General features: G+C 48.8%; 1 protein-coding gene across 1 annotated transcript; it reads left to right on the top strand.

Annotated features, from left to right (window-relative positions):
• Positions 1-116: 116 nt before the first annotated feature.
• On the top strand, positions 117-15,906 carry VPS52 (VPS52 subunit of GARP complex). The gene is made up of 20 exons (XM_065912998.1): positions 117-427; positions 1,224-1,308; positions 1,461-1,513; positions 1,691-1,766; positions 1,960-2,027; positions 2,318-2,493; positions 3,094-3,244; positions 3,539-3,639; positions 3,712-3,844; positions 3,976-4,033; positions 4,392-4,525; positions 4,948-5,103; positions 5,567-5,685; positions 5,941-6,064; positions 6,346-6,441; positions 6,531-6,638; positions 6,861-6,926; positions 14,538-14,649; positions 14,867-14,985; positions 15,191-15,906. Exons 1-20 carry the CDS (start codon positions 338-340, stop codon positions 15,335-15,337), a joined length of 2,172 nt encoding a protein of 723 aa, XP_065769070.1. The 5' UTR covers positions 117-337; the 3' UTR covers positions 15,338-15,906.
• Positions 15,907-19,933: the final 4,027 nt, after the last annotated feature.

The following is a 19,933-nucleotide window of genomic DNA, read 5'->3' as shown; positions in this document are numbered from 1 at the left end:
TGCGGTCAGACGGAAAGGGCGGGGCTATCTGCACAAGGAGCTTCCGGAAACTTCAAGATTCTGAATCGGACGCCACGACTTCCGGTGCGGGTTTTCTTTACTGTTCGTAAAGGTCTTGTGTGTGCGAGCAACAAAGGTTCCGGTTTGAAGATTGTGCTTAAGAATTTCACTTGTCATTTGCACTTGGGTGAAGCGGTTACAGCTGAAACAGGAAGACTGCAGGCAAACAAATATCTGGAAGCGATTTCGCGCCGTGCAAGACACTCCAGGGCCTGTAGTTCCATTCCGGGGAAAAGATTCGCCTGACTGACAGCTGCCGGAAGTGAGGCTGCGCGGAATGGCCGCCGCTGCGACCATGGCGGCCGCTGCTCGCGAGCTGGTGTTGCGGGCAGGGGCCTCAGATATGGAGGAGGAGGAGGGCCCGCTGGTGAGAAGCAGGGCTGTTTCTCCTTCAGAGTCTTGTCCAGTCTCCTCACGTCAGGAAGACCTGGGCTGGGTGTAGGCACAAGGGTGGGAACTCGCAGCTACCAGTGATGCTACCCGGCTTGGCTCTCCAAACGCCTCCTTGGGATCCGACCTGAACCTGAGCGGGGGTCAGCATGGCCGAGACTCTGGCTCTGGGGCCACAATTTCAGTTAACTTCCAGATGTTTGGGCAGAATAGAGAAGCAGTATAAAGTCTAGGAACATGGCTTCTGGAACCAGATTGCTTCGGTTCTAATTAAAGCCCTGCCACGTATGCTCTGTGTGACTTCGGGCAAGTTTAACTTGCCTCTCTATGCCCTTATTTCCACACCTATAAGGAGAAAAAACTAAGACCTACTATATATGTTGTGGGTTAGGATTGGGTGAATGAATATATGTAATATGGCACCTGGCAAGTAGGAAACTTGGGGCGCCCCAGAGGGATGGTGATAGAACATTTAAGGTAGCAGCAGTCTAGAGATCCTAAATTCACCTGAAAGTTCTAGTCTCCCTCTGCATCTCCTAATTTTTCTCATTTGGTTACCTTCACCCTTCGTGGGTTGCCTGTTCTCCTTGTCCCATTCCCTATCCATCAGCCCCAATTAGACTGAGACAATATGGAACTTTTGACATTTTGTGAACTCAGTATTTATACCTGTGATTCCCCAGTGAAAGTCCCTCTTCTCCACTCGAAGCATTGGTGACTATTCCATTATATTTTGTTCTCCTTCCCTTTCCCATTAACCTGTTCCTCTCCAGGGGGGTGGTCCAGGTCTTCAGGAGCCATTGCAGATTGGAGAGTTGGACATCACCTCTGATGAATTCATCCTGGATGAAGTGGATGGTAAGTGATGGCAGGAGGCGGGGGGTATGTGGTCCTGTAACCTGAGAGGCTGAGCTTTGCAAGTACTAAGGCAGGGACTGGTGTGCGGATGTTCAGTGTGGAGACAGAGCTGTAGAACTAGCTGAACCTTTGTGATGAACTTCTATTTGCAGTTCACATTCAGGCGAATCTGGAGGATGAGTTAGTAAAGGAAGCTCTTAAAACGGTGAGGCTTTCCAGCGTACTAATCTGCCCCTCCATGAACCCTCCCCTTAAAGGAAAGAAGAAAGTCCTTTGCACTCCTAGTATCACCCTGGTGTCTTTTTCTCTAGTCCTTCATTGACTTTGTTTCAGTGTCCCTTCACTGACTTCCTCCTGACCCTCTCACGTTCTGTTCTCCCAGGGTGTGGATCTTCGTCACTATTCAAAGCAGGTTGAGCTGGAGCTACAGCAGATTGAGCAGAAATCCATTCGGGATTGTATCCTCCAGCAGAGGAGAGGGGTGCTGTTATTAAAATGGGCATTTTGTGGGGGTATGGTGCTGACAGCCCAGCCGGGGCTGCCATATTCTCTCTGAGGTTTCTGTCACCTCAGGGAGAAATTGGAGCGGTCCTGCGGAAGTCAGAGAATCTCCATTTCCACAGTGAGGCCCCTTGACTTGTTGTGAGTCAGATATCCAAGAGAGTGAGAACATAGCATCTCTGCACAATCAGATCACAGCCTGCGATGCTGTCCTTGAGGTTAGTAACCATGCCGTGGGACCCCTCATGTCCCTAAGCGCAGATCATGGTCTTTAGGATCATTCTTTAAGCCATCTTCCTCAGGAAGGGACAGTTAGAGACGTTTTCAGGATGATCTCAGCAACCTTTTTTGTTGTTGCTGCCATGACTAACATTGTTATTTGCCTTTGGGGTACCTCTTTCCTTATCATCCACTACTCTCATAGTTTGATAAGTATTAGAGACTTTACCTAGAAACTTGTCCTCTACCAATCCTATGGCTATTCAGCAGCACTTCTGCCTTCTCCCAGCGCATGGAGCAGATGTTGGGAGCTTTTCAGAGTGATCTCAGCTCCATCAGCTCTGAGATCCGGACCCTGCAGGAACAGTCAGGAGCCATGAACATTCGACTGCGGAACCGCCAGGCTGTCCGGGGGAAACTCGGGGAGCTTGTTGATGGTCTCGTGGTGCCCTCTGCTCTGGTCACGTGAGTCACTAGTTTGGAGGGTCCTAATGTCATAGCTAACTCTTTGGAAAAGATCCTGCTGCTGGGAAAGGTGGCAGGCAGAAGACAGAGGATGAGATGGTTGGATGGTATCACAGATTCAGTGGATATGAACTTGGGCAAACTCCAGGGGATAGTGAGGGACAGGGAGGCCTGGCGTGGTGCAGGCCGTGGGGTTGCAACGAGTTGGACACGACTGAGTGACTGAATAACAAAGGACAGCAGCATCATAGAAAGTAGATAGGCTGGCGTCACCTACCCTTCTTAACCACGTGGGGCTCCTGGCTCCAGGTTATCACACACTTTCCAGAAAATGATGGGTAGCTGACAGCTCTTTCTTACCCTGACTCAGGCTTTAAGCAATAGGAATCATCTGGGGTTGGGCATTGAGGAGGGGTTTAAGGCTGATGTGGGTGATGGAGGTATGTGCGTCCAGGAACAGAAAATTGTGCACGTCTTCTGACCCTATGATGCAGTGTACGAAGGGAGAGGAGACAGAAGCTGGATGCCAGGGGTATGGTCTAGAGTCTCGGGGTGTCTGGGTCTCCCTCCTCACTCATCCCACCCCTCCCTGCTCCCCAGGGCAATTTTGGAGGCACCAGTCACAGAGCCCCGGTTCTTAGAGCAGCTGCAGGAGCTGGATGCTAAGGCAGCTGCGGTCCGGGAGCAGGAGGCTAGAGGCACAGCGGCCTGTGCAGATGTCCGGGGCGTGCTCGACCGCCTCCGAGTCAAGGTGGGAAGTGGGGGTGGACACCCTAGAAATGACTCGAACCAGCTTCCCTTAGACCTCTACCCTGGATTGCCCTGTCAAAGCTCACTGTAGCCCACCCCGAAGAACTTCTCCTTGCCTTTACGTGGCAGGGCTCATCCTCACATCTCTGGGTTCCTCTGAAAGTCTAAACAGATATCAAAGAGGTGTTCTCTACTCTTGCTCCTCCAATAGTCAACATTCGTTCCTTCCCTCGGTGCTTCCTAGGCAGTGAGAAGGCTGCAACTTCATGCCCTGTGTTTGGTCCCCCACGTCTAGGCCGTGACAAAGATCCGAGAGTTCATCCTTCAGAAGATTTATTCCTTCAGAAAGCCAATGACCAACTATCAGATCCCACAGACAGCCCTGCTGAAATACAGGTCGCCACCCAGAGAAAGGGCGGGTGTCCTGGGGGACTGGCTGGGAGACTGACTGGTCCCTGGCTCCTCCAGGTTTTTCTATCAGTTCCTGCTGGGCAACGAACGAGCCACTGCGAAGGAAATCAGGGACGAGTACGTGGAGACGCTGAGCAAGATATACCTGTCTTATTATCGCTCTTACCTGGGGCGGCTCATGAAGGTGCAGGTGAGCCTCTAGAAGGAGAGGTGCTCTGGGCGCCTGAGCTGGGAGGAGGGACTTCTTTTTTTGTTGTACATCTTTTTTATGTTGTACATTGGGAAGAAGTAGTTCCTAGTTCTCTCTCTTCTTTTATCTAGTATGAGGAAGTCGCTGAGAAGGATGACCTAATGGGCGTGGAAGATACAGCCAAGAAAGATATCCTGTAGCTGAGGGGCACTCCTGCTGGGCCTGGAGAGGGAAGGGCTTCTAGCTCCAAGGCCCTGCTGCTTACCTTTTTCTGTGGGACCAAAACTTGGAGAATGAGATCAAGGCGGGAGCCTCCCTCCTCAGAAAAATGTACAGATCATCCTAACACTGAGTTTTGCATATGACGTCAGGGAGCGTAGAGGCTCCCTGGAGCTCATTCACAGATGTCAGGTGAAGTGGGGCCCCAAGACTGGGGAGGGGGGACCCCGAGGCCATGTCTGGCTGCTGGGAACCCCTGGAGGTCCTGGGTCTTTGATCTTCCATCACAGTTGTGATCTGACTGTTTTCCTTGACTCTGGCCCTTCACGATTCTTCTCAAAGCCATCCCTCCGCAGCAGGAACACCATCTTCACCCTGGGGACCCGGGGCTCTGTCATCTCCCCCGCTGAACTGGAAGCCCCCATCCTTGTGCCCCACACTGCCCAGCGTGGGGAGCAGAGGGTAGGAGGGAGAGCCAGCCTCAGCCTCGAGGCGGGGCTCTGAGCACAGAGCTCAGGCCAGAGCTTCCTGGCTGCAGGCCCCCGGGGAGTCCCCATCTCCAGTTGCCCCCGCGCTCTGCAATGCAAAGAGGGTTGGACCATTGACTTGGGGTGTTACAGAGGGTGATAGGTCATTAGGCAGGTGTGGCGGTAAATGCAGGAGCAGCAACAGCAGGCGGGGGTGGGCTCTTTTCGTGTAGCGCTCCCCCCACCCCTGCCCTTCAGTACCTGATCAGGAAGCTCTTTCACAGCCTGAACGAGAGTTAGATGGGGAGGGTCTTCTGAGCTACCGGTTCCCAGTTGAGCTGATGTTCCAGCCATGTCCACGGAGAGCCAGGACTGGGGTCCACCCGTCTGTGTCTCTTCCTACCTCTCCCATCCTAGTATCCTTTCGAGGCCCTCTTCCGCAGCCAGCACTACGCCCTCCTCGACAACTCCTGCCGTGAATACCTCTTCATCTGTGAGTTCTTTGTGGTGTCTGGCCCGGCTGCCCACGACCTGTTCCACGCTGTCATGGGCCGCACTCTCAGCATGACCCAGGTGAGCTCCCTTGCTCCTGGACTGCTCGGCCCTGTCCCCCGTCCTCCTCAGCACTGCAATGAGGTCACGGCCCTGGGGCACTGGAACCAGGATCTCCTCGTTTTAGAACGCATGAGCTCATTCTCACCGTGTGACTCCCCACAAAACCATCAAAGCCTGGGGTCCCTGAGGCCCCCCTCCTTGTGATTCACACCCAGGCAATAGCACCCGAACACTCAGGGGCCCTTAAACCTTGGTTCCTGGCCCTGAATTCTGCTGTGATGGGCTTGTGATCATAGATTAGGTGAGCAAGGCTGCAGGACCCCGTGAGTGGCTGTTGGGCAGGAAGGGGGGTGCATTTTCCATTTAGGTCTCTCCCTGCACCCCCAAGTGTCACGTCCCCAAAGGAGCACATGCATCTGTCCTTGGTCACTGGGAAAGAGACACTTCAGTCCTCTGCCTGTTTCTAAATCCTAAACCACAGAAACACCTGGAGTCTTACCTCGTTGACTGTTACGATGCCATTGCTGTTTTCCTCTGCATCCACATCGTCCTCCGGTTTCGCAACATCACAGCCAAGAGGGATGTTCCTGCCCTGGACAGGTGTCTGAGTTCTGGTCCTTGATGCCCCGCTGGTCTTCAGGTCTCGGTCCTGCACAAACCTGCTTGGACCCATGGGCTCCCCCGACGTGAACTGTTGACCCTGGTCCCATTTGTCTGCCTGGAGGCGGCACTGCTGTTTCCAGACTCCCCTCTCACATGCACTCCTGCCTGCACTGGTGGCCACCCCTCCATCAGGTTTCTCGCGCCCCGCTGTGAGATCCCTCGCCAGGTCTCTGATTCTGACCGCGCCCGCAGGTACTGGGAGCAGGTGCTCGCCTTGTTGTGGCCGCGGTTCGAGCTGATCCTGGAGATGAACGTGCAGAGCGTCCGCAGCACTGACCCTCAGCGCCTCGGCGGGCTGGACACTCGGCCTCACTACGTAAGTGCGGGCAGGGCGACGGGGGCTGCTGAAAGGCGGGGTGGGAGCCCCACTGTGCGGTCACTCGGCCTTGGGGCTGTCTCTGGGCCTGGCTGGACATGTGCCACCCTATGTGGCAGCGCCCTGGGAGTGTGGGCTGGGCGCTGTGGCGGGAGGGCCTGGAGGTGGGGATCACCCGGAGGCTGATTGGCCAGCTTCGAGGGGGTTGGGGAGAAGAGGGGGGATTTGTGGGTTGAGCCAGGGGGTTGGTGTGAGTTTTCGTCCCGCCTTCCTACTCGCAGATCACACGCCGATACGCAGAATTCTCCTCGGCTCTTGTCAGCATCAATCAGACGATTCCCAACGAACGGACCATGCAGCTGCTGGGCCAGCTCCAGGTGCGGGGGTGCAGGAAGGGCCCCCTATTGCCCGGGGCCGAAGTGTGGGGGGGCGACCTGTCACCCCCTGCTTTCGGTCTTTTTTTCAGGTGGAGGTGGAGAATTTTGTCCTCCGGGTGGCAGCTGAGTTCTCCTCGAGGAAGGAGCAGCTTGTGTTTCTAATCAACAACTACGACATGATGCTGGGGGTGCTGATGGTACCAGAAGCCCCTTTCCCCGTCGCCCTCCCCCAAGACAGCGGGTCCCCCCTGTGCCCCCTTTCTTCCACGAGTGCAGGGATCATGTTGGCCTTGTCAAGCGTTTTCTTCTTGGAGTCTGACATGGGTCTGGCGCCGTATGGTGAATGTGGAAGGACGGGGATATTCTGACATGAAGGGCAGCTTCTCCCCAAACTTGAGTTTCCCCTCCGTCTTCCACAGGAGCGGGCAGCGGATGACAGCAAAGAGGTTGAAAGTTTCCAGCAGCTGCTCAACGCGCGGACACAGGTAGGGGTGTGGGGAGAGGGCAGGGACAGCCCTGTGCTGCGTTCTGTTGCTGTCTTTGGCTGCCCTGCGTCTCTGTCGCGGTGCTCCGACTTCTCTTGTTGCCGCACATGAGCCCTAGAGCGCAGGGCTCGGTACTTCTGGCTCGAGGGCTTAGTTGCCCCATCGCATGTAGAGCCTTAGTTCCCCAGCCAGGGACTGAACCCACGTCCCCTGCATTGGAAGTTGGATTCTTAACCGCTAGACCACCAGGGAAGTCACGTGTGTGCTGTTTAGTTCAGTGGGTGTGCGCGCGTGCTTGCAGTGGCAGCCGACTCCAGGTACACGGAAGTGGAATTCTTATACAATCCGTGATTCACAACATGTTGTCATTACTGGTCTGTTTTATTTTCTTTTTTGTTTTTAATGATACAGACATCCACAGAGCTACCACACGCCTTGGCAATAACTAACATCAAAGTCTGAATTCTCCTTCAGCCCCTCTCTGTCTCTCACTTACAAGCGCTTATTGACCTCAAATGTTGTGTTTGTCATGTCCTGGCTATAGGGAATAGTAGAGCTGTAGGGAATTCCCTGGCAGTCCAGTGGTTGGGACTCTTGGCTTCCACTGCAGGGGATATGGGTTCGATCCCTGGTTGGAAAACTAAGATCCTACAGCACCAAGAAAGAAAGAAAAAAAAACTGTATGCCAAAGCAGTAACTATTCAGTTTTGGTTTTGAGTGGTGTAGTAACAGAATCGCAGGATTATTTCACGCATAATTTTTCTAGTATTGTCCTGTTATGACATGAGGCTGTAGCTCATTATTTTTAAAGTTAATTAAGTTAGTTACTTATATTAATTTGGGGCTGTGTTGGTCTTTGGTGCTCTGCGTGGCCTTTTTCTAGTTGTGGCGAATGGGGCTTCTCTCTCGTTGTGGAGCACGGGCTCTCAGGCGAGTGGGCTCAGTAGTTACGACTGTCAGACTTAGTTGCTCTGCTGTATGTGGGATCTTCCGGGACCAGGGATCTACATTTATTTAGGAGTAATTACTAAGAATAATACTTGGAATTACTAGAAATAATGACCTCATTTTTCCCCCCTAATTGTTTGGACTTTATTCTTTTAGAATTTGTCCTTTAAATGAACTGTTAAATGTTATCTTTTCAAAAGGAAATTTACTTGTTTGAACTGATATATAAAGTGCTGTTGATTTTTGTATATGGATTATATAGCCAGCCACTTCCTAAGTTATTTCTAATAATCCTTCTGGAGATGTGTGTTCTTGTGTAGGCATTCATCATCTCTGAATTGTGACAGTTTCAGTTCTTCCTATTTTATTCCTATGTCTTTATTCTCTTACTGCACCAGCTAGTACCTCCAGTTTAAAGCTGAATGGTTGAATAGAAGGGTGACAGTGAGAACCCTTACCTTTTCTTAATTTTTAAAAAATATTTATTTATGTATTTGGTTGTGCCATGTCTTAGTTGTTGCATGTGGGATTATTTTTTTCTTTTTAGTTGTGGCATGTGGGATCTAGTTCTTTGACCAAGGATGGAACCCAGGCCCCCTGCCTTAGCCCTGGACCACCACGGAAGTCCCTTCCTAACTTTAAAACAAATGCTTTCATCATTTCCCTGTTAAGAGTACTGTTATTGTAGGTTTTTTTTTTTAATAGATATCCTTTATCAGGTAAAGAACATTTCTTTCAATCCCTAGTATTCCAGGAGTTACTGTTGTTTTTTAAATCATGAATGGGTATTGAATTTTTAATCAGGGATGTGTGCTTTTTCTGCAGTTGTTGAGATAATCATATATTTAATTTAAAAAAATTAGGACTTTGGGATTAACAAATATACAGAACTATATATAAAATAGATAAACGACAAGGATCTACTGTATAGCACAGAGAAATATATTTAATATCTCATATTCTATAAAGGATAAGAATCTATAAAAGAATACATATATATGTATACATGTATATTCATTCAATATACATGTACTCACAACATTGCAAATCAACTATACTTCAATTTTTTAAAAAATCTATCAAGTGGTATATTACATTTGTAGATTTTAAAATGTTAAACCATTTTGAATTTGGTTTGATTCATATAGAATTTCTGCTTCTCTGTGCAGAAATGAGATAGGCCTATGATATTCTTTCCTTGTCCTGCCCTTATGTCGTTTTGGTACCAAAGTCACAGTGGATTTGTAGAGGCAGGTGGGAAGGAAGGATTTCTTCATTCTTTTTATTCTTAAAGATTTTGAGATTGAAATGATCTCTTCCTTTAAAGTATCTTAGAACTTGCCAGCACAAACATCTAGGAAGATTTAAAACTTTGAAATTCACTTTAAATACTGCTTTTATTGAGTTCTGTGGGTTTGAATATGTAGCATTTTTATTATTCAGTTCAAAGAACTTTTATATTTCAATTATTCTTTAATCCATAAGATTGTTTAGAAGTGTTTTAAAATTTTCAAAAGCCTTTTTGTTATTAATGTTTAACAATTGCGTTGTGAATGGAGAATGTGGCCTTTTGGTATTGAAAATTTGAGATTTTTTTTTAGATTTGCTTTGGCCTAGGACATGATCAGCTTTTGAAAATGATCCATATGTGTTTGAGAAGATTGTGTGTTCTTTGATTGTCAGGTGTGGGAATCAAGCTCTTTAATTGTTATTTACATCACTTACATCTTTACTGATTTTTTTTTTGTCAGTAGTTGCGAGAGATGTTTTGAAATTCATAAGTTTATCACTTTTTCACTGTGGTTTTATCAGATCTTGTTTTATATAGTTGCAGCTTATTTTATCTAAATTCTCAAAAGTTTAGAATCATATGATCTTACTTCTGACTTGAAGCATTTGCCAGTATATAATGACCCATTTTAGCCCTAATAACTTTCTTTTAAAGCCTATTATATTTTATATTAACATAGCTCTTCCAGCTTTATTTTAGTTAATATTTGCTTATTAATTTATTTCCACTTTTTAAAAAATTTCCAATTTTTTACTTTACTTTCTTTTTACTTTCCTTTTCATATTTTCACATTTTAAGTCTTTTAAAAATAGCAATAGCCGGAATTTTAAAAATCCAATTGAATTATCTCTGCCCTTTAATTTGTCTTTTTTTTTTAATGTTTATTGTGATTAATGTGACAGTTCTACTTTTTTCAGCCATCTTTAGTTTTCTGTTTGTCTTGTGTCTTTTTTCTTGCCTTTGTTTTTCTTACAACTTTTTTTCTGTCTCTAATCGTTTGGATTTTGTACTCCATTCTTTTGGAATTTGCCCTTTAAGTTTTACCTCATATATTTAGCTTAACATCTAAACTTAATATTTAACCCCTGTCTCAAGTAATACATGGACTTTTAAACATTTAAAATGTTTTAATGCGTCAATCACTCCTCCCTTTCTGCTTTCCCTGCTAATTATTGACCAGTGTCCTTTTCCGTCCTACTTTTGTTTTTTAAATGCCTTTATGTTCTTTACTTTACTTTTCTCTTGGCTGAACCACACGACTTGTGGGCGCTTAGTTTCCCCCCAGGGACTGAACGCACATCCTCTGCAGTGAAAGCACAGAATCCTAACCGCTGGGTAGCCAGGAGGTGCCTATATTCCTTTTAAATGTGAAATATTGTCTGTGTTCCGTGTGCTGTATCCTATCTCCTTGTGCCTTATTTATTTTGTACATAATGGTTTGTACCTCTTCATTCCCTATCCCTGTCTTCCCCTTCTCCCGCAGCCAGTGTTTTTTTAAACATTGCTTTCCTCCTATCTTTCTCCTCTCCTGGGATCTGGTCAGTTATAGGTTAAACGTTCCCATTCTGCTCTCTCTGTTTCGTAAAATAAATGTTTAGTTAGATGAGAAAGGAACCTGTTGGCCTCACCTGCACAGTTAGGTGACCAGAGGGGAATGTCAGCTCTGCCTCCAGAACCGCAGTTCTCTAGACCCTCTGACTCCACAGAGATGTGCTCGGGGAGGCGGAGGACTGCTGAGCGCCGCTGAGGCCCTGAGGCTCTCCCGTCGGGGATGGTCCCTGTCCCTTCGGGCGGGCTGCTGCTCAGTACTGTGTGGGAGAGATTACGAGCCAAAGCCCAGCGTGCTCCTTCCTTCTGGTCACTCCTCTGTGGTCAGAATACCCTCTCCTGGCCGTCCAGAAGTCAGGACTCCGTGCTTCCACTGCAGAGGCCACAGGTTCGATCCCTGGTAGGGAAACAAAGATCCCACAAGCTGGGCTGCAAGGTCAAAACAAACAAACAAAAACTCACTCTCTTCAACTGGATAGAACACTTAAAGAAAGTCCATCCAACTCTAGACCACTGCTGTCCCATAGAAATATAGTAGATGCCTCAAATTTTCTAGTGTCCAAATTTTATAGACAAAAAAGAAACAGGTGAAACAAATTTAGTATGTTTTACTAAAAGCACTATGTCCAAGATACTGTCATTTCAGCATTATTTATCCACAAATAAATGAGCAATGATTCATTTGAAAAGTTTTCCTATGTGAAGTCTGGTGTGTATGTTCACAGCACATTTCAGTTTCAACTAGCCTTGTTTCAAGTGATCAGTGGTTACATGTGATTCATGGTGACTCTTAGGACAGGTCACCTCTGTTAGTTGAACTTAGCTTTGCATCCACCACCTTTGCTGCTGTTTAAAGAGTATTGTGGGTTTATTGCATTTAGGCAACTATAATAGGTTGAATTTGGTTGCGTGATCTCTGTCCCAAATCACATCACAAATAAAGATTCCTTAATTATGGAAAGATCTGTTCTTAGTAATGTCTTCCTCATCTCCTGTTAGTTATCTTGCAGCCTTCAGTGGATATAAGTGGATGTTTTGTGGGAAGAATGGAAGAGATTTTATTTTTATTTGTTACTGATATATCTGGAGAAGGAAATGGCAACCCACTCCAGTATTCTTGCCTGGAAAGTTCCGTGGTGGGCTACAGTCCACAGAGTCGCAGAGAGCCAGCCACGACTCAGCAACTGAGCACGTTATTGATATATAGTTGATTTACAATGTTGTGTTAATTTCTGCTGTGCAGCGAAGTGGCTCAGTTACACACATATGTACATTCTTTTTAATATTCCTTTCCATTATGGTTTATCCCAGGATATTGGGTAGAACCCCCTGTGATATGCAGTAGGACCTTGTTGTTTGTCTGTCCCTTTTTTTTTTTTTTTTTTTTTAATTTATTTTTTTATTTTTCAGTGGGTTTTGTCATACATTGATATGAATCAGCCATAGAGCTACACGAATTCCCCATCCCGGTCTCCCATCCCACCTCCCTCTCCACCCGATTCCTCTGGATCTTGTCTGTCCCATTTAATAGTTTGCGTCTCCTAACCCCAAACTCCTAATCCATCCCTCCTCCATCTCCCTCCCCCTTGGCAACCACAGATCTGTTCTCTTTGTCTGTGAGTCTGTTCCTCTTTTGTAGATAGATTCATTTGTGCCATATTTTAGATTCCACAAAAGATTTTATTTTTAAATATAAGTAGTTTATTTTTAAGTGGAATAAAAGTTCTACCTTCACCTTACTAGATCTTACTATCTGGGTTGGGTTTTTTGTTTTTCTTTCCTTTTTTTTTTTTCTATTTTAATCCCACCCTTCCTTTTTTTTTTTTAGTATTTATTTATTTATTTGGCTGCATCAGGTGTTGGTTGCTTCACACAGGATCTTTCGTTGCTGCGCACAGACTCTCGTTGTGGCACGTGGGCTTTGGAGGGAGAGGGCTCAGTCGTTGCAGCCCATGGGCTTAGTTCCTCTGAAGCATGTGGGACCTTAGTTCCCTATCCAGGGATCAAACCTGTGTCTACCGGACTACCAAGGAAGTCCCTCGCTTCCACTGTTTTCTATTTGTTTGTTTGCCTTTTCATTTTAACTTTGTGTTTGGGGAAATTTCAAGTGTACGTGCTATGTAGAGGATAGCATGGTGAACCCCCAGGGGCCATCATAGATCTTCAACCAATAATAGGACAGTTGTTTCATCTGTATCAGAACCCATTGTTCATCCTCCCATCCGTCCCCCAAATCTCAGTGATTTTGCATTAAATTCTGTACATCACTATCACTTCATCTGTGTCAGGATATGTTTTTTTAAACCACAATACTTTATCACACTTTAAAAAAAAATAGGACTTGGGGCTTTCACTTGAGGTGGCCTGGAAAAAAAGAATCACTCTCAAAGTAGCTAGTATTCAGGTATCCCCACTTATAAACAGTGGTTCAAGTCAGGATCCATATACAGTCCATACATGCCTCTCTCTCTCTTTTAATTTATTTGGCTGTGCCGGGTCTTAGCTGCAGGATCTAGTTCCCTGACCAGGGATCCAGGCTGGGCCCCCTGCATTGGGAGTGTGGAGTCTTAACCACTTGACCACTAGGGAAGTCCCCGTATATCTCGCTGATCTATAGATTTCCCTTCTGTCTCCTCCCTATCTCTTCTTTGCAATTTATTTGTGGAAGAAATTGAGTCATTTGTCATGTAGAATGACGTAGAGTCTGGATTTTGCTGACTGCGCTGCATAGCGTGCCTCAACTGTTCTTCTTTTCCCATAAATGTGTGATTCAATGGAAAGGCTTGATCAGATTCCAGTTAGATTTTTTTTATAAGGCTGTTTAAGAGGTAGTGGTGTGTACTTCTCTCAGGGCACTTAATGTCTTCTTGGCTTTCTTTTTGCCAGTGGCCATCAGTGATCACCGCCTAGACCATTAGATTTCTAGATCTCTCAATGTCTCAAAAATTTCCATCTCCTTATCTATGCTGCATTAGTCATTTCTTCAATTATAAATTCCAGTTTGCTCAATGATTTTTCCAGGTATATCTAATCTGCAGTTTAGCCAACTGACTTTTTTTAAATTAAAAAAAAATTGTTTTCTTCTAAATCATTTCTTTAAAATCCCATTTTGTTTCAAGTCTATCTGTTTCTGAGCTTGGTAATAGGTCATGTTTGTGTCTGTGTCTTTAACTTCCTTTGAACATTTCATACAGAATGTACAACTGCTCTGTATGTGACAGTGTTAATACCGGCAGTCTTGGGTCTAAGCCCACTGCTTATTGTCTATTCTGACTCATGGTAGCCTGCTTGATACCATGACTGAGTATCTTTGAGCTCCTTTCTTGGTCTCAATCAGGGGCAGTCATGGGGGCCTAAATGGGGATCAGGGAGATTTCAGAGAAGACTTGTCTCTGCTTTTGCAGTAGCTGAAAGGTGCCATCCACCTGTGTCTACACTGGCACCTCTCAGAGGCTCTCATGAGACCAGGCTCAGCATCTCCACTCACGGCCATATCAGCTCAGCTTCCTGATAGCAGAGCTGCCGTGACCATTCACTTTCCTGTAGCCCTGCCTCTCCCTGGTGCTCAGGGCCCACTTCTCTGGTTCTAGCCCTCTGCTCCCAGCTCAATTTTTAAAACTTTAACTAAAAAAAAAGGTTTTGCAGTTTATTATTTTTTTTTGAGAAGGGAGGAGATTTCCGCTACCTCTTGTGAGACCAACAGTGTCTTAAGATACATGACTTTTCCAGAGGTTAGATGTTCTTATGGGAGTGGTCTAAGGACCGAGTTGGTCATGATGCCTAACCCTGGAAACTCAACTCTGTATGTGTGTGCGTTCCTACAGGAATTCATTGAAGAGTTGCTCTCTCCCCCTTTTGGGGGCCTAGTGGCATTTGTAAAGGAAGCTGAAGCTTTGATTGAGCGTGGACAAGCGGAACGACTTCGAGGGGAAGAAGGTCTGAGGATGGGGTGGTTGTGGTGGGGTCAGGGGAAAGGTGAATGGAAAAGAAAAATTCAAGGATGCAGATTACATGGGGAGGGTGTCAAGCACGAAAGAGGGGATCAGGAGAACCCCAGAAAAGAGGGGTTGCAGGGTGAGGATGGCTGTACCTTGGGGAGGATGTAGTGGGATCAGACATCACTTAGCTGTGATTTTTTTCCTTTTCCTCTCAGCCCGGGTTACTCAGCTGATCCGTGGCTTCGGCAGTTCCTGGAAATCGTCGGTGGAGTCTCTGAGTCAGGATGTGATGCGGAGCTTCACCAACTTCAGAAATGGAACCAGCATCATCCAGGTAACCTGCGACTCCCAGTCCCCACTCCCACCCCGCCCCACCACTGGATTGCCCTCCTGTTTTCTCGGGGCTTGGAATCATACAAGTGACCCTTGATCTTCAACTACCAATTGTGCTCAAAGTTCTGACTGAGCCCTAAGCTTACGGCTCTCATCATCCTTAGCATCACCCTGCATCTCATCCCTCCATGCCTTTCTCTGAGCAGGGAGCTCTGACCCAGCTGATCCAGCTCTATCATCGCTTCCACCGGGTGCTGTCTCAGCCGCAGCTGCGAGCCCTCCCTGCCCGGGCCGAGCTCATCAACATCCACCACCTCATGGTGGAACTCAAGAAGCACAAGCCCAACTTCTGATGGGCCGGGCCTGGGGGCCGCCAGCCCTCTCCATGGACTTCTGTGCCCCATCCCATCCCCTTCTTCACCTGGGGCTCCCTGCCAGTTCCCCCCTTGCCTCCTAGGTTCTCACATGCCTCTCTCTGCCTTCATTCCCAGGACCCTGTTTCGTCAGGATAAGCTGGATCCCCTGGGCTTTGGGAATCTCCCGTGTCTCCAGGTTTCCCAGGACCACTTCGTCCTGGGCTTCCAAAATAGCCTCTATTATCTTTCCAGTTTTGTCATTCCTCTCTTTACTCCCACCGCCCCATCCCCAAGGCTTTTTACTTCTTCCAGAAAAACCTTCTGGGTCACTCAGCTCTTGTCAGCATGTCACGAGGTGTGAAGCCTCGACTCTTGGAATTGGTGTGGCAGGGGAAGATTGTTTCATAATGGTTGGCTTTTTTTTTTCCTTCCACTCAAAGTGATTTGTTTTCTGTCGCCTTTTGACCTAAGATCTCAGCAACTTGAACACTAATCAGTCCCCTCCTGGCTTGAGAGTTATATCAAGGTCAGTCTGCAGAAAACAATAAATACTTAGTATGATGTAACACTCTTTTCCCGTTTCTTTTCTCCTTCCTCCTGGGGCCTTCAGGTAGCCCCGTCTCTGCTCTGACTGCCTCCTGGCCTGCATCCCTTTCTGGTGGGTGTCCAGAAACTCGGGGCAGACGGTTACCTCTGAACTCCAGTTCCTTCAGGCCAAAGTGCTTGCGTTGGCTTTAGGGTGGGAAGTGTTTCAGGAGTAACCAGCCTGGCGGAGGAAGTGACTCTGGTGAAGATGGCAGATGCAGGCCGCCTTGGCTTCCCTAAGGCAGACACCAGCTCTCCTTGCCTCTGGCCTCCCCAGGTTGACACTGGGATTGCCTTCTCTCCTTGAGGGTCAGCTCCCTAGCTCCTTCGGTGTGGCCATCACAGCCCTTGCTGCTGCTGCTCAGTCACTTCAGTCGTGTCCGACTCTATGCAACCCCATAGACAGCAGCCCACCAGGCTCCCCCGTCCCTGGGATTCTCCAGGCAAGAACACTGGAGTGGGTTGCCATTTCCTTCTCCAAGGCATGAAAGTGAAAAATGAAAGGGAAGTCGCTCAGTCGTGTCCGACTCTTAGCGACCCCATGGACTGCAGCCTACCAGGCTCCTCCGCCCATGGGATTTTCCAGGCAAGAGTACTAGAGTGGGGTGTCATTGCCTTCTCCACAGCCCTTGCTAGGGGACTGCAGTTCCCACGCACTGGGCCGTGAGCGGGCCAGGTCTGCAGTGTGGCCATCTCATCCCTTCCTGTCTCGGCGCTTTCCTGCCGCTGCCCATACGGTCCTGGTTGAACTCAGACTTTAGACCGAGGAGACATGGGGGCGCCTGTAAATGCGAAGGAGGAGGGGCAGTGCAGTCAGGGGGGGATGGTAACTCGGGGACAACCCCCACCCCCGGCATACTCATTCCCCCGAGTGGCCACTTGGACCCTCTGGATGCCGGCCCAGCCCGCACGCGGAGGCGGGGAGAATCAGGGTGCAAAGCCGTCAGGGTGCAAAACGCCAGGCCGGGAGCGAGGACCGCGCTTCACGGGGTTAAGGCGGAGAGCGCAGCGGATGGGCGGCCGCCTTTTGGGGGTGCCGCCCCGGCTCTGAGAGCGGCGCGCGGACCAGCCTCGGGACCCACACCTCGGAGCTTCGGCCTCGGACGGTCTGAGGAGCCCGAGGGGATGCCGAGGGTGCAGGGAAGAGGCCTTAATGACCGCACTCCGCGTCCCCGCCACCCTCGCCTCCTATCGGCATCCTCGCGGGTTTGCCCGCCCTGACTCCCCCGCAGACCTTCCTTGAGGCCCGCCGCGTGCTGGGCGGTGGCGCTCGGAAGGGGGCACCGCGAGCTCCCCCCTGGGCACCCGTGGCCCAGGAACCTTCCATCCCCCCACCTTCCATTCCTGTTCCTCGCACCCTACCACTCTGCCTCCACCGGCACCCAGATGTCCTCACACTGACCTAATCCCTGCCCCAGCTCGAGGAGGACGAGAAGGGCCCAGGCTTTGGGACTAGGGAGACGTAGGTTGCTTTGAAAGAGCAGTTTCCCAGAGAAGGGGGTCGGGGTGCGGGGGCGTCTCTGGATAGCCCGCGAGGGAGATTGCCGACGCAGGTGTCTTCGTCGAAGGCCAGCTAAGGTTCCAGCGGGAGAAGGGCCGTGCATGCTGGTACCTTGGTTTTCGAAGTTCTGGATTTCCCTTCTCCTGTCCATCCCCAAAACCAAATACACACTCTGGACAGAGAAGCATGCTTTTCTGCAGGCCTCCCTGAGGGGCATTGCTGGAATATGAGGGGGCTTACACACTGGGGCCGGGAAGCATTAAGGTTATATTGGAGCACACAGATTTCGGGGACGTCGAACCGACCCTGAAATCTGTAGCAGCCCTCTCTGACGGCAGAAGACCAAGAACGGGAAAAGGAGCCGCGGTCCCCACGTTGACCTCCAGGGGGCAGCATCGACCAGGGCCTGGAGCTCGGCCGCTCAGCCCGTCGGCGGTCTGGGCGGCCGCCTCTGCTCCGCAAGGCAGTCCGGCCTCCCCCGCCCCGCTCGGCGTGCGCGCTGAAGCAGCTGAGGGGCTTTTCCTTCAGTCCAAAGACACGCAGTCCCTGTGGCTTAGGTGGGTCCTTGTGATCCCCAGGCTGAAACGCATAACTTCTGGCTAGCGCCACCGCTCCTTAAACTTCTCCCTGACTTTTTCCCTTTTGCTAATAACAGACATACTGACCTCACAGACCCAGAAGCAGCAGGGGTCACCACCTCAGACAGTACTGTGTCAATATCCTCCTTCCCTTTGCTCATCTGTAAGACTCGCATCTGTATCTGGCACGCTGGTCCCCATCCTTACCAGTCAGTGTCTATAGGAAGGACTTGGAAACGTACGTCCTTATGGCTTGCAACAGCCCCCCAGTGCTATTAAGGGTTTTCTATCCTTTAAAGAAATGCCATTTCCCTCTATTTTTACACCTCTGTGTCCTGAGTTGTTTACTGATTTACTCTTGGCTGCGCTGGGTCTCTGTTGCTTGGAGCCGGCTTCTCGATGCAGTGACTTCCCTTGTTGCTGAGCAGGGCTCGGGGCTCAGGCCCAGTGGGTGTGGCTCATGGACCTAGTTGTCCCTCTGCATGTGGAGTCTTCCCAGACCAGAGATCGAGCCCATGTCCCCGGCACTGGGAGGTGGATTCTTAACCACTGAAACCACTGGGGAAGTCCCTGAGTTATTTTCAACTGGACTCTCTGGGAAACATTTATTCTATGTCCAATAGCTCTGTCTCTGCCCAGAACGGAAGTGCCATCTCAGCATCAATTCCAGAGATATTGAATGTGGACATGTACCCTGAGGACAAAAGAAACGAAGTTCCTCCTTTCTTCCCAACATATTAATATGGACCCACCCATCTTGCATTTAAGAAAGGTGGCTTTTCTGACTTTAGGAAATCAGGCATGAGGGGAAGCAGGCAAATTCCCTGGGTTCCAACACAGGTTTAGGGTAAAGATCCAAGGAAAGAAGGAGAAAGCAAGATTGAGACAACTTGGAAATCAGCTCTCTCCACCCTGGAGAAAGGGGATACAGCAATTCATGTTGCATTTCAGTTTGCAGAGAGTTTTGGAAATAGTATTCATTAAACCAAGGCATATCTATTTTTAAAACTGGGGAATAGTTGTTTAACAATATTGTGTTGGTTTTTGCTATACAACGAAGTGACTCAGCCGTGTGTGTACATGTATCCCCTCCCTCCTGGACCTCCCTGCCCACTGTCCACCCCTGCAGGTCACCTCAGAGCACCGAGCTGAGCTCGCTGTGCTATATGGCGGGTTCCCACTAGCAGCTGTTTTACACGTGGCGGTGAGCATACGTCAGTCCCAACCTCCCGATTCGTCCCACCCTCCCCTTCAGCCCCATGTCCACATGTCCCCTCTCTGTGTCTGTGTCTCCATTCCTGTTCTGCAAACAGGTTCATCTGTACCATTTTTTCTACAGCCCACATATATGCATTAATACACACCGTTTGTTTTTCTGACTTATTTCACTCTGTATGACAGTCTCTAGGTCCATCCACATCTCTACGTATCACCCAATTTTGTTGCTTTTAATGGCTGAGTATAGGTACCGTACCTTCTTTATCCATTCATCTTGCTCCCTGTGTTCTCTGATAGCTCCCACAGATTCAGCTGAGAATAAGTCCCTGTAATCATGGAGCAGACATGTCATCTCACTGAATTCACACCCTGCCCCCAGAAGTCTTCTTCCTGTGTTCTGTGCTGGACTAAGTAATGAACCCAACACACACAGCCACTCAGTCGTTTGAGCCGTCTGTGCCCCAAATTCCCTCTTGTGCCATGACTCCAGGCTGTAAGTCCTGGAGCTGAGGAAGTGGCTGTCAGGAGAGAAATATCACATTAACTCTAAGCGTGAGTGAAAGACGCTCAGTCGTGTCCGATTCTTTGCGACCTCATGGACTATACAATCTATGGAATTCTCCAGGCCAGAATTCTGGAGTGGGTAGCCTTTCCCTTCTCCAGGGCATCTTCCCAACCCAAGGATTGAAACCAGGTCTCCCACATTGCAGG

This window comes from Muntiacus reevesi, chromosome 20, assembly GCF_963930625.1.
Source record: "Muntiacus reevesi chromosome 20, mMunRee1.1, whole genome shotgun sequence".
NCBI classification, from domain to species: Eukaryota; Metazoa; Chordata; class Mammalia; order Artiodactyla; family Cervidae; genus Muntiacus; species Muntiacus reevesi.
This window is presented reverse-complemented; position numbering and strand designations above follow the sequence as displayed.